At 46.7% G+C, this 14878-nt stretch overlaps 1 protein-coding gene across 2 annotated transcripts in view; it reads right to left on the reverse strand.

The window, feature by feature from the left end:
• The window catches only part of DDR1 (discoidin domain receptor tyrosine kinase 1), an 87020-nt gene that overhangs the window by 46357 nt on the left and 25785 nt on the right, over nt 1-14878 (reverse strand). For both annotated transcript variants that reach the window (XM_084830479.1, XM_084830480.1), the window contains exon 2: nt 11816-11938. In XM_084830479.1, the coding sequence (XP_084686605.1) occupies nt 11816-11894 (79 nt within the window). In that variant the 5' untranslated portion in view covers nt 11895-11938. The remainder of the gene's footprint in view (nt 1-11815; nt 11939-14878) is intronic.

The raw sequence follows: 14878 nt of genomic DNA on the forward strand, positions 1-14878 counted from the left end.
CATTCCCTATGAGGAAAAAGGCTAAAACTGGGGTTTCCAACATGGGGCCTGTTGACACCAATATGCCCACTGAGACCTCTCTTGGTACCCACCAGGTTCCCTGCCCCTCTTTTTTTTTTTTTTAACTAGGAGGCAAGTATGCTGCAAAGCAAAGTGCTGCTCTCTAACGCCATCTTTATCTGGGTTCAAATGGGTGTTTTTGTGTTTTGGAGCTCAGCCCCCACCTCTGCCTTGTATTTGGGTAAGTTACTTTTAGCTTCACCAGTTTGCCTTCTAGGAAATGGGTGTTTTGTGACTGGTCAACCCCTCCTTGTCAGCCATTTTGTGAGAACCCATCTCACACTCAAAATTCCAAATGTGCGCACTGACCCAAAACTGTTGGGGACCCCTGTAAAGTTTATAAAATTATGAATGGTATGGAGAAAGTGGACAGAGATTCAGTTTTCTCCCCCTGTGGACACAGCAGTTTTTGGAACATGGGGTTGCACAATGAAATTGACTGGCAATAGATTCAGAGCAGAGAAAAGGAAGTACTTCTTTGCACCATATGAAATTCATTTATGGAATTTGCTGCCTCACAATGTGGAGATGGCCATTGACTTAGATGGCTTTTAAAGGGGACAAGACAAATTCATGGAGGATAAGAGGATGACAGGACATTAGTCAGAATGACTATGCAGAACCTCGTTGTTTCAAGGCAATATGCCACTTGCTCAGGGGGGAGGGACCAAGAGCAGAGAAGGCCTGTTACCTTCATGCCCTACTTGTGGGCTTCCCAGCGGCATCTGGTTGGGAACTGTGGAAAACAGGATGCCAGACTAGACAGACTCTTGGGCCCAATCTACATGGCCAATTTAGTGTGGAGTGACAGCACATTAGGGCCGTTCGCGACAGATGTTGCTTTCGCCAAACTGCAGCAACACTTCAGCTTTCCTCTGGAAAAGGTGCATTTTCGGAATGTCCTTTTAGTGCGTCTTTTCTCCTTAAAGGCAGCTCCTGCGCAGTTCCACTGTAGTGTGCCCCTGCATTAAATCCTGGGCATCCCTATTTCTGTGACCTGGCAGTGACCTGGTCAAGAGGTGGGGCTGACGCCTCCGCCCCATTCCCTCTTTTTCCCTGTTCCCAGTAGGGCTGCTTTCCGATTCACAATATCTGGCCTCTTTTTCCAATTCACAGTATCAAAGTATTGAAACAGCATTGTTTCAAGCATTCACAACAGCACAGTAGCTGCTTTCTGCATTCACTGTATGTAGCCTGTTTTTCCCATTCAGAAAATCGCAGTAGCGCTGTTTCGGGAATTCACAATAGTGCAGTAGCTGCTTTACCCATTCACAGTTTGCAGCCTGTTCTTCCCATTCAGAAAATCACAGAAGCGCTGTTTCAGTCATTCAGAATAGTGCAGTAGCTGTTTCACCCATTCAGATTATGTAACCCATTTTTCCCATTCACAATAGCGCAGTATCTTTTAATCTTTCACAATATCCCAATGGTGGATGAGAGTAGAGAGGTGTGGGGTAAACTTTTGTTGTTCAGTCGTTCAGTCGTGTCCGACTCTTCGTGACCCCATGGACCATAGCACGCCAGGCCTTCCTGTCCTGCGCTCTCTCCCGGAGCGTGCTCAAGTTCATATTCATTGCATCAGTGATGCTATCTAGCCATCTCATCCTCTGCCGTCCCCTTCTCCTTTTGCCTTCAGTCTTTCCCAGCATCAGGGTCTTTTCCAGAGAGTTTTCTCTTCACATTAGGTGGCCAAAATATTGGAGCTTCAGCTTCAGTATCTGTCCTTCCAATGAGCAGTCAGGGTTGATTTCCTTTAGGACTGACTGATTTGACCTCCTTGCAGTCCAGGGGACTCGTAAGAGTCTTCTCCAGCACCACAGTTCGAAAGCATCAATTCTTTGGCGCTCAGCCTTCCTTATAGTCCAGCTCTCACAGCCATACGTTACTACTGGGAAAACCATAGCTTTGATTAGACGGACCTTTGTCGGCAAGGTGATGTCTCTGCTTCTTACTATGCTGTCTAGGTTGGCCATAGCTTTCCTCCCAAGGAGCAAGCGTCTTTTAATTTCATGGCTACAGTCACCATCTGCGGTGATCTTGGAGCCCAAGAAAATAAAATCTGTCTCTGCTTCCATTTCTTCCCCTTCCATATGCCAGGAAGTGATGGGGCCAGATGCCATGATCTTAGTTTTTTTAATGTTGAGTTTCAAATCAGCTTTTGCACTCTCCTCTTTCACCCTCAACAAGAGGCTCTTTAGATCCTCTTCGCTTTCTGCCATTAGGGTGGTATCGTCTGCATATCTGAGGTTGTTGATCATTCTCCCGGCAATCTTAATTCCGACCTGTGATTCATCCAACCTGGCGTTTCTCATGATATACTCCGCATATAAGTTAAATAAGCAGGGCGACAATATGCAGCCTTGTCGTACTCCTTTCCCAATTTTGAACCAATCGGTTGTTCCATGTCTGGTTCTTACTATTGCTTCTTGACCCTCGTACAGGTTTCTCAGGAGACAGGTCAGGTGGTCTGGTACCCCCATCTCTTTCAGAATTTACCAGAGTTTGTTGTGATCCACACAATCAAAGGCTTTTTTGTTGTTGTTCAGTCGTTCAGTCGTGTCCGACTCTTCGTGACCCCATGGACCATAGCACGCCAGGCCTTCCTGTCCTGCGCTCTCTCCCGGAGCGTGCTCAAGTTCATATTCATTGCATCCGTGATGCTATCTAGCCATCTCATCCTCTGCCGTCCCCTTCTCCTTTTGCCTTCAGTCTTTCCCATAATCAGGGTCTTTTCCAGGGAGTTTTCTCTTCGCATTAGGTGGCCAAAATATTGGAGCTTCAGCTTCAGTATCTGTCCTTCCAATGAGCACTCAGGGTTGATTTCCTTTAGGATGGACTGATTTGACCTCCTTGCAGTCCAGGGGACTCGTAAGAGTCTTCTCCAGCACCACAGTTCGAAAGCATCAATTCTTCGGCGCTCAGCCTTCCTTATAGTCCAGCTCTCACAGCCATACATTACTACTGGGAAAACCATAGCTTTGATTAGACGGACCTTTGTCGGCAAGGTGATGTCTCTGCTTCTTACTATGCTGTCTAGGTTGGCCATAGCTTTCCTCCCAAGGAGCAAGCGTCTTTTAATTTCATGGCTACAGTCACCGTCTGCGGTGATCTTGGAGCCCAAGAAAGTATAATCTGTCACTGCTTCCATTTCTTCCCCTTCTATATGCCAGGAAGTGATGGGGCCAGATGCCATGATCTTAGTTTTTTTAATGTTGAGTTTCAAACCAGCTTTTGCACTCTCCTCTTTCACCCTCAACAAGAGGCTCTTGAGATCCTCTTCGCTTTCTGCCATTAGGGTGGTATCGTCTGCATATCGGAGGTTGTTGATAATTCTCCCAGCAATCTTAATTCCGACCTCTGATTCATCCAACCCGGCATTTCTCATGATGTACTCTGCATATAAGTTAAATAAGCAGGGTGACAATATGCAGCCTTGTCGTACTCCTTTCCCAATTTTGAACCAATCGGTTGTTCCATGTCTGGTTCTTACTGTTGCTTCTTGACCCTCGTACAGGTTTCTCAGGAGACAGGTAAGGTGGTCTGGTACTCCCATCACTTTAAGAATTTGCCACAGTTTGTTGTGATCCACACAATCAAAGGCTTTAGCGTAGTCAATGAAGCAGAAATAGACGTTTTTCTGGAATTCTCTTGCTTTCTCCATGATCCAGCGAAAGTTGGCGATTTGATCTCTAGTTCTTCTGCCTCTTCGAAACCCAGCTTGTACTTCCGGTAGTTCTTGGTTCGCATACTGCTGAAGCCTAGCTTGTAGGATTTTGAGCATAACCTTGCTGGCATGTGAAATGAGCGCAATTGTACGGTAGTTTGAACACTCTTTGGCATTGCCCTTCTTTGGAACTGGAATGTAAACTGACCTTTTCCAGTCTTGTGGCCACGGTTGAGTGTTCCAAATGTGTTGGCATATTGAGTGCAGCACTTTAACAGCATCATCTTTTAGGATTTTAAATAGCTCAGCTGGAATACTGTCATCTCTGCTAGCTTTGTTGTTACTAATGCTTCCTAAGGCCCACTTGACTTCACTCTCGAGGATGTCCGGCTCAAGTTCCGTGACCACACTATCATGGCTATCAGGGACATTAAGATCTTTCCTGTATAGTTCTTCTGTGTATTCTTTCCACCTCTTCTTAATCTCCTCTGCTTCTGTTAGGTCCCTGCCTTCTTTCTCCTTTATCATGCCTGTCTTTGCACAAAACGTTCCCTTAATATCTCCGATTTTCTTGAAGAGATCTCTAGTCTTTCCCATTCTGTTGTTTTCCTCGATTTCTTTGCGTTGTTCATTTAAGAAGGCCTTCTTATCTCTCCTTGCTATTCTCTGGAACTCTGCATTCAGTTGGATATATCTTCCCCTTTCTCCCTTGCTTTTCGCTTCCCTTCATTCCTCAGCTACTTGTAAAGCCTCATCTGACAGCTATTTGGCTTTCTTGCATTTCTTTTTCTTTGGGATGAATTTAGTTGCTGCCTCCTGAACAATGTTATGGACCTCCGTCCATAGTTCCTCAGGCACTCTGTCTATCAGGTCTAATCCCTTAAATCTATTCCTCACCTCCACTGTATATTCATAAGGGATATGATTTAGGTCATACCTGAATGGTTTAGTGGTTTTCCCAACATTCTTCAATTTAAGCCGAAATTTTGCAAGAAGCAGCTCATGATCTGAGCCAAGGTCAGCTCCAGGTCTTGTTTTGACTGACTGTATAGAGCTTCTCCATCTTTGGCTGCAAAGTACATAATCCATCTGATTTCGATATTGACCATCTGGTGATGTCCATGTGTAGAGTCGCCTCTTGTGCTGTTGGAAAAGAGTGTTTGCTATGATCAGCGTGTTCTCTTGGCAAAACTCTATTAGCCTTTGTCCTGCTTCATTTTGTACACCAAGGCTATGCTTGCCTGTTATCCCGGTGATTTCTTGACTTCCTACTTTAGCATTCCAATCCCCTATGATGAAGAGGACATCTTTTTTTGGTGTTAGTTCTAGAAGGTGTTGTAGGTCTTCATAAAACCGATCAACCTCAGCTTCTTTGGCATCAGTGGTTGGGGCATAGACCTGAATTACTGTGATGTTGAATGGTTTGCCTTGGATTCGTACTGAGATCATTCTATCGTTTTTGAGATTGTACCCCAGTACTGCTTTTCCTACCTTTTTGTTGACTATGAGTGCTACTCCATTTCTTCTAAGGGATTCTTGCCCACAGTAGTAGATATAATGGTCACCTGAATTAAATTCGCCCATGCTTGTCCATTTTAGTTCGCTGATTCCCAAGATGTCGATGTCCAATCTTGCCATGTCATGTTTGACCACCTCCAGCTTACCTTGATTCATTGATCTGACATTCCAGGTTCCTAAACAATATTGTTCTTTACAGCATCGGATTTTCTTTTCACCGCCAGACACACCCACAGCTGAGTGTCCTCTCGGCTTTGGCCCAGCCGCTTTACTCTTTCTGGCGCTACTTGGAAATACCTTCTGCTCTTCCCCAGCAGTATATTGGACACCTTCCGACCTGAGGGGCTCATCTTCCAGCGTCATATCTTTTAGCCTTGTGATATGTTCCATGGGGTTTTCTTGGCAAGAATACTGGAGTGGGTTGCCATTTCCTTCTCCAGTGGACCACATTTTGTCAGAACTCTCTGCCATGACCTGTCCGTCTTGGGTGGCCCTGCACGGCATAGCTTATGGCTTCACTGAGTTACGCAAGCCCCTTCGCCACAACAAGGCAGTGATCCATCACTTCCAGTAAACTTCTCTGAGCAGGGGAGCGTGGACAAGGGCAGGGAACAAGCCTCTCTCATTCACTGAACAGCACATACAGTGTTGATGACGTTCAGCTCTACTCCACCCACCCAACCACGAAGTATGGGGGTTTCAAGTGCTCTGTGACCCATGAAAGCAGGTTTTTAGGTAATGTATACTCCGCTTTTACCTTTCTCGCCGAAGCGGTACCTATTTATCTACTTGCAATTTCTTGCTTTCGAACTACTAGGTTGGCAGAAGCTGGGACTGAAGACGGGAGCTCACTCCGTCACGCAGCACTCGGGTCTTGAACTGCTGTCCTGCCGACCTTCCAGTCTGCAGTTCAGCGTCTTAACCACTAAGCCACTGCGGCCCCTAACAGCGTTTCGTGCGCCTCGGTGTTCAGTCATGCCGGCCACATGACCACGGAAGCGTCTTCGGACAGCGCTGGCTCTTTGACTTAGAAACAGGGATGAGCACCGCACCCTAGAGTCGGACACGACTGGTTGGGGACACCTTTACCTTTTACCTTTTTATACTCCGCTTTTCTTGCTTCGTGTGCCCCTGATGGACCAAAGCAATTTCATGAAAACCTGGATATAACCAGAAAGCGCTTCTCATTCCATTTCTATGTAGATGGAGCCTTATGTCCCAGTCCACCACCTAAGGCCCTCTGAGGGCTATCTGCTGCAGCTGCCTAATGTGAGATTGGCAGCCATACGCAAGAGGACCTTTTGCTTTCCTCAATTATGGAATGACCTGCCAGCTGAAATGCGCCTGCTGACCTAGTTGAAGGTTTTTAAGCAGGCATTAAATATGCTATTATTCTGGCAGGCCTTCCCTTTTTAGAACCCTTGTTCCTTTTGCTGACTTTTGTATACTGTTTTAAGCAGTGTTGCTTTAAAAATTGTTTTTAGTTCAAAGTTGTTTTTAGTTGTATCTTTGTATATACTGTCCATACATTTTTATGTAAATGGTTTTTAAACTTTGTATCTTGTATTTTAATGTTTTAACTTTTGTAAACCGCCCAGAGAGCTTCGGCTATGGGGCAGTATAGAAATATAATAAATAAATAAATAAATAAATAATCGTCTGATCCATGCAGCACAGCTCTTCTTATGTTCTTATGATGACAGGACTTTGCTCTTAACTGTCCATGATGGAACTGCAGTGTCCTGTAACCACTTGTTGGTCTGAGAAGATGATAGCAAAAAAACTCTGAGGCATCTGAGACCTTTGGGTACATGTGAAAAGTACTAGACCTGGAAAGATGTCAAATTACCATTCTGATTCTGACTATTTTTGTATTTTGATACTGTTCTCTACCTGGAGTTCCACAGCCCAATCCTATGACAGTAAAGCTGCAATCCTATACTCATTTAATTGTGAGTAAGCCCCAGTGAAATCAAGGGGACATGTTCTGAAACATAAGAATCTCTGGAATCTAAGTAGAAATGCATAAGACTGCAAAGTAAACATCACAATGCATCCAGTGGGGTTTTCTTTCAAGTAATGTCTTTAGTATGTGTATCTCCCACCTTTCCTCCAATGGAGTTCAAGGAGGTATGCATGGGAGGACCAGCCAGCAGCTGCACCGGGTGATCCTGAACCTGAGCCTGCTTCTGCCCCTGCCACAGGTACTTAAGGCGGGGCTGCCAGAGGCTGCTCGGGAAGGAGCACTTAGCGTCGCACTTGGAGTCGCGTAGGACCTGAAGACCTACCCACCTGCTTCTCCAGACACACCAGCAGCCACAATACCAGCAGCAAATAGCGGCAGCAGAGGGCAGCAGCTTTAAAGACAAGGGGAAAGAGGCAAACGTGGACTTTATCTGCTCCTTCTTAGCTGCTGTTCTCTTTTATCTCTTTTCTCTTTTATATTCTTTTAAACTGTTGTGCTATTTATATCTTAACATTTTAATATGTGCCTGGGAGGACTATTGGGCAACTCAGGGAGTCAGAGAGGTGCCACCATAACTGTGGTCACGGGCAGGGGGAGGTATGGCGTTGTGGGATTAACAGGCCAGATGAGGAGAAGAGGGGCTAGACACCTTACAGCTGTCCCCTCTTCTGGTTCTTCCCCCAACCTGATGGTTCCTGGCAGCCTTACCAGTCTGCCCTCGGGTCTGGTGGTGCTGCTGCTGAATGCCAGGTCGGTCCAAAATAAAATCTCCCTCATCCATGATTTGATTGTGGATGGGGGGGCTGACCTGGCATGTATTACTGAGACCTGGGTGGGGGAACTGGGAGGGGTCACTCTCTCCCAGCTGTGCCCTCCTGGGTACTCGGTGCAGCACCAACACCGACTTGAGGGTCGGGGAGGGGGGGTTGCCGTGGTCTATAGGAATTCCATCTCCCTCTCCAGGCTTCCTGCTCATTCAAGCGCAGATCTTGAGTGTTTGTAGCTTGTGTTGGGTACCCAGGACAGATTGGGGATTCTGTTGGTGTACCGCCCACCCCGCTGCCCATCAGACTCCCTGCCTGAGCTGACGGAGGTGGTCTCGGACTTGGTGTTGAGGACCCCCAGGATGATGGTCCTGGGGGATCTCAACTTCCATGCCGAGGCCACTATATCCGGGGCGGCTCAGGACTTCATGGCCGCCATGACAACCATGGGGCTGTCCCAACATGTCATCAGCCCAACGCATACAAAAGGACACACGCTTGATCTGGTTTTCTCGACTGGGCAGGAGGATGGTGATCTGAAAGTGGAGGAATTAACATCTGTCCCTTTGTCATGGTCAGATCACTTCCTGCTGAGGTTTAGACTCCTGGCAGCCTTTCCCCTCTGCAAGGGTGGGGGACCTATTAAAATGGTCCGCCCCCGGAGATTAATGGATTCTGATGGATTCCAGAGGGCTCTGGGGGATTTTCCTGCTGGTATGGCTGGTGCTCCTGTCAAAGCCCAGGTCGCTCTGTGGAATGCAGAGATGACTCGGGCGGTTGACACGATCGCGCCCAAGCACCCTCTCCCTCTGAGCAGAGCCCGGCCAGCTCCTTGGTATACACCTGAGCTGAGGGCAATGAAGCAAGAGGGGAGACGGCTAGAACGCAGGTGGAGGAAAACTCGTGCTGAGTCTGACCGAACACAGGTAAGAGCCCACTATCGAGCCTACTCTGTGGCGGTGAGGGTGGCAAAGAGACAGTTCTTTTCCACCAGCATTACATCTTCTTAGTGTCGTCCAGCGGAGCTTTTCCGAGTGGTTCGCGGCCTGTTACATTCTGGGCCAGGGAGAGAGATGGTGGAACCCTCGGTAGCACGCTGTGACGAGTTTGCACGGCACTTTGAGGATAAAGTCGCTCAGATTCGTCATGAATTGGACACCACCATTAATGAAATTCCATTGGTAGAGGCGTTCAGAGCACCGTCTGGTCCAGTTTTATTGGATGAGTTTCAGTTACTGAGGCCTGAGGATGCGGACAAGGTGCATGGCCAAGTCCGATCGACCACTTGTGTGCTTGACCCTTGCCCTTCATGGCTTATTAAATCAAACAAGGAGGGGTTGTCCGGCTGGGTCCAGGAGGTTGTAAATTCCTCCTTGAGAGAGGGAGTGGTGCCTGCCGCTTTAAAAGAGGCAGTAATTAGACCACTCCTGAAAAAGCCTAACCTGGACCCAGAGGATGTTAACAATTATAGGCCAGTGGCCAACATCCCCTTCCTGGGCAAGGTGCTTAAGCGGGTGTTGTAGGACAGCTCCAGGCACTGTTGAATGAAACGGATTATCTAGGTCCATTTTAATCGGGCTTCAGGCCTGGTTTTGGAACGGAAACTGCCTTGGTCACCCTGTGGGATGACCTCTGCCAGGAGAGGGACAGGGGGAGTGCGACCCTGTTGATTCACCTGGACCTCTCAGTGGCTTTCGATACCATCGACCATGGTATCCTTCTGGATAGGTTGTCTGGGTTGGGAGTAGGAGGCACTGCACTACAGTGGTTCCGCTCCTACTTGGATGGCCGATTCCAGAAGGTGGTGCTGGGGGATTACTGCTCTGTGCCATGGCAATTGTGCCATGGGGTTCCACAGGGCTCTATTTTATCCCCCATGCTGTTTAACATCTACATGAAACCGCTGGGGGAGGTTATCCGGAGGTGTGGGCTGAGGTGCCATCAATATGCAGATGACATCCAGCTCTACCTCTCTTTTACATCAAAACCAGGTGAGGCAGTGACTGCTCTGAATCAGTGCCTGGGCACGGTAATGGACTGGATGAGGGCCAATAAACTGAAACTCAATCCAGACAAGACGGAGGTACTGTTAGTGGGTGGTTCATCTGCCCGGCTAGGTGATATTCAACCTGTTCTGGAGGGGGTTGCACTCCCCCTAAAAGATCAGGTTCGTAGTTTGGGGGTGCTCTTGGATCCAGAACTGTCACTTGAGGCACAGGTGAACTCAGTGGCACGGAGCACTTTTTATCAGCTTAGGCTGGTATACCAACTACGCCCTTATCTGGACAGAGATAGCCTTGCTACAGTTATCCATGCTCTGATAACTTCTCGTCTGGATTACTGCAATGCGTTATACGTGGGGCTGCCTTTGAAAACGGTCCGGAAACTTCAGCTGGTCCAAAATAGGGCAGCAAGATTGTTAACAGGGACTGGCCTGCAAGCTCATATTACGCCAGTACTTTTCCAGCTGCACTGGCTGCCAGTCCATTTCCGGGCCCAATTCAAAGTGCTGGTGTTAACATTCAAAGCCCTTAACGGCTTGGGGCCAGGTTACCTGAAGGATCGCCTCCTCCCATATGTGCCTGCCCGGACCTTAAGATCATCATCAGCGGCCCTTCTCCGTGAGCCCCTGCCAAAGGAAGTGAGGCGGGTGGCTACTAGGAGGAGGGCTTTTTCTGCTGTGGCACCCCGGCTCTGGAATGAGCTCCCTAGTGAGGTTCGCCTGGCGCCTACATTGTATTCCCTTCGGCGCCAGGTGAAGAACTTTTTATTTTCCCAGGCATTTTAGCATTTTAGCTTTCTAAATTTTTATCTTTGCTGTTTTAAATCTGTATTTTAAACTCCTGCACTGCTGCTAGGTTTTATTGTGGTTGTATTGTTATATTGTGGCTTTAATGTTCTGTATATTTTAAATTGTTTTATTGTGTGTTGCTTGGATTTAATTTTTGTGAACCGCCCAGAGAGCTTCGGCTATTGGGCGGAATAGAAATGAAATAAATAAATAAATAAATAAATATCCTGGCACTCATCAGACCAGACCTGTTGAGATGAGCATTAGCAAAGATCATGTACCTTCAGACCATACCTTGGACTCCAGGTGTGCAACGGATTACAGCTTTAAGGCGTTTCATCTGCAGGATTTTAAAAAATTCTTAGTGCTGAAGAATCCGACAAAACCCAATGGTTTTGCACATCCTTCCCCCTACCCCCATTGTTTCAAGAGGGGTAGCCATGTTAGTTTCTTGCAGCAAGAACAACAAAGAGTCTCTTGGTATCTTAAGGCTTACACATTTATTCTGGCATAAACTTTCACGGACACTGTCCATCTGATGTACATATACACACACACACATACACACACGTGTATTTGAACAGAATTCTTGAATGTCTTATCAGTTCAATCCATCTTGTCCTCTTTAGTTCATGCCATTTCCCTTTCCCTGAATACTTAACACTCTGTTTACTACAGGGGTGGGGGGAACCTGTGGCCCTCTAGACATTTTGGATTATCATCATTCCTGGCCACTAGCCATGCTGGCTGGGGCTGATGGGGGTTGTGGTCCAACAACATCTAGAGGGTCACAGCTTCCCCACCTATGATTTACTGCATTTCAGGGGTCAAGCCACTGTGGAAGCCATACCACGCTATGTAAGTTAAGAGGCTATTCTGCTTTCCCATAAGTGCCTGGGGATATGTCCCAAGGCATTTGGCTTTCCTATTCCTTCACGTTTTCTCGGACTGAAAACAGAGCTGGACCCTGGCACAAACTGGCTCTTCAGCATCATCCCTTTTCCTCTCCCCAATTGATAAGTCACAGTCTTTCTCACCTGGATCCCACTCACCTGGATCAAAATGTTCTTCCAACTCTGATGCAGCAACAGAGGCCAAGAACAGCAAGCAAAGCATTGTGGGTCCCATCATGCTCTCTGGCCTTATCGGTTACACCAACAGTTGAGTCTTCATGCCTTTTGAAAGGGTAGAACATCACAGTTAACCACATGCAGAGCTGAGCTCAATGGCTAAGTGACTCAACATAAATGGGCAGCCCTGTTCTTCCTCTTCCCAGGCAAAGACACTTTTCCTGTGCTACTGAATAACACACATTCCACGGACAGGAGTCACTAGCATCCTGCTATTGTCCTTACTTTCCTATCTGAACGAGAAAAGGATGGAGCTGGCACACTGGTAGCAGCGTGACACATAATCATCACAGGCAGAAGGGCCACAAGCCAAATCTGCAGCTGAGCGTATGCCATGCATGTGGGAGATCTCAAGACTGAACAACAGGGCCGGTCATTTGACTGGGTCAATTAGGTTAAATATTGGTGAAATATGCTCAGACAGGGTCAAACAACGATGCTATTTACGAGAACTGAAACAAAGAGAGAGGCTGATGCTAATCACAGAGCAAACACACACACACAAATACAAGGCTGGAAATCTTACACAGTTAGGTTGCTTGAATCCTGCTGAGTTCATAAAAAAATATAACAGCAGCCTATTCTGGATCAGACCAACCGCCTGTCTTGTCCAGCAGTCTGTCTCCCAACAGTGGCAAGCCAATGCCCCAACTAAGCAGAGAGAGATGGAAGCAGCCATCCCCTATTGCCTGCCCCAAGCATCTAGTAGACAGCCTCTGAATATGGAGGTTCTATTTACCTGTCACAACTAATAGCCACTGATGGATCTCCCTACCATGAATTTGTCTAATTCAGCCTTCCCCAACCTGGTGCCCTCCAAATGTGCTGGACTACAAACCCGATCATCCCCAACTAGCATGGCTAGGCTGGCTGGGAAGGTTGTAATCCAATACATCTAGAGGGCATCAGGTTAGGGAAGGCTGGTCTAATTCATCTAAGCTAAAATCCAGTGGGATTTAAGCAGCCTAACCAGTCAGGATTGCAGTCCAACTGATGCAATGAATCAACAGTCTTTGATGGTTGCTCCCATCTAAGAATGTCATGCAAATACAAATGATTGCAAGCAATATTCAAGATACTGAACAGTTCTTCTTGGCTTTTAATATGGAACTTCAGGGACAGCCCAAACATAAACATTTTTTAAAAAGACATAATTAAACAAATACACACATAGCAACTATAAAAAGGAAAGGGCCCAATTAAACATTGACTCAATTCGCATATAACGGCAAATTGTGGGTTAATTAATTAACCCACAATTTGCCAGGCATGAGTTGGAGCAAGCAAGCATGCTGCCTCCAGCACGCTCCTTACTTCTGCTTTCATTTTACAATCTACAATCATGTTGATTATAGGTAACTCTCATGACGTCCAGACCTAGGCACTGGGTTGTTTAGGGGTTAAACAAACCAGAGTTAACCCAAGAACAAATCATAGTTTAACTCTGGTTTGTTCAACCCCTAAACAACCCAGAATGCCCAGGTTCGGACATCACAAGAGCAACCTACAATTGGGGTGATCATAGGCTGTAAAATGAAAGCGGAAGTGAGGAATGTGCTGGCGGCGGTGCGTTCACTCCCTCCTGCTCATACCTGTCAAACTGTGGGTTAATTAACCATGATAAACCCACAATTTGTGAACCAGATCATTACCTGCAAACCTACATTAAGTCCCAGCAGCGGCTTTGTTTATCAAAGCAGCTTTGGAAGAGGGTGATTTAGAACAATGGAAGGGAGGAGGAGGGCAAAGAAGGGGGCATTTATTTTGTGGGGTAAACATATATCTGGAACCCAGTAGGGGGGAAAGTGGTTTGTGGGGAGAACTGGGAGTATTTTTCTTTCATTCATTCATGAAATACGTTTATGTACCACCTTTGTTCCATCATGCAAGGCAATACTGGCTCCTATCCAGGCACTGACAAGATCCAAATCTGCAAGGTCACTGAATAATGTGCTTTTCCCATGCCCAGGGAGTAGGAAGCAGATGGACAAGGAAAGGATTAAACACACTCTCCCCTGATGCTTTTCTGCCCTAGCTCTCCCACTACCTAGCTGCTTTTCCATAAACAAAGCTGTCATCAGGATTTAAAAGCATGCATTTGTTTGTAAAGGTTGGTTTGGCTTTGGTTTTTAAATGTGGTTATGCTAATAGTGCAGTGCCAGGAGAACCTGCCGGGCTGAGGAGTAAGGAGGCCTCTCTCCTGCATTTGCTGTCAGATGCAATTAATAACATAATTAAAAAGCTAGACCAACATCTACATAAGGACAATCTGGATGATTTGATAATATTTGACCATAGTCCATAACAGGCTGTCAACTGACAACATTTCACTCATCAGTTGGTGGGCATCGCAACCCTATTGATTTATGTCACAAGCAGTTAAGGGGTCTCAAATAATACAGCTAGGCCTTCATCTGAGATCCCAATCAGGCTGTTTCAAACTATGTCGTCACAATATTGCAGTGTGGAGTGCAGTGCTCCTGTTCAGGGTTCCTGACAGCCAGTCAGCTGGCAAAGTCCTCTTCTAAGATACTTTCTTCCATTCCACCCCAATCCCATCCCTGCAACAGTCAGTTAACATCTTGTGGCCACTGAGCATACTCACTCCTCATTAGGCTGTTTTGGGGGTTTCCCCAAAAAAGTTTTTTATTGTATTTCTGTAAACTTTGGGGTTTCCCCCAAGCCTGCTGATACCTTAGCTCTTGGCCCCATCTACATGGCATCACTTTCACCCTTCATTCCATCGCAACTGAGCAGCCATTGCAGCTTCGAATTAGCTTCTGCTGCGATACACTCAGAATTTACTGTGCGCTTCCCTAACAGACTCCACCATGCCTTTTTTTTGCCATTGTAGTTTAATGCGCAGCTGTGCAGGCCCGTGAGCATGGGGGTGCGACACTTCAGTGGCTGTTTTGTATTTTAGGGGTTCTGTGTGTCTGTCCGTCCCTCATTAGGTAAAAAGTGGGTGTTCTGTGCTCCTTCATT

The sequence above is a fragment of the Heloderma suspectum genome, chromosome 2 (assembly GCF_057233095.1).
Source record: "Heloderma suspectum isolate Gila_16-S chromosome 2, 16-S_ref, whole genome shotgun sequence".
Lineage (NCBI taxonomy): Eukaryota > Metazoa > Chordata > Lepidosauria > Squamata > Helodermatidae > Heloderma > Heloderma suspectum.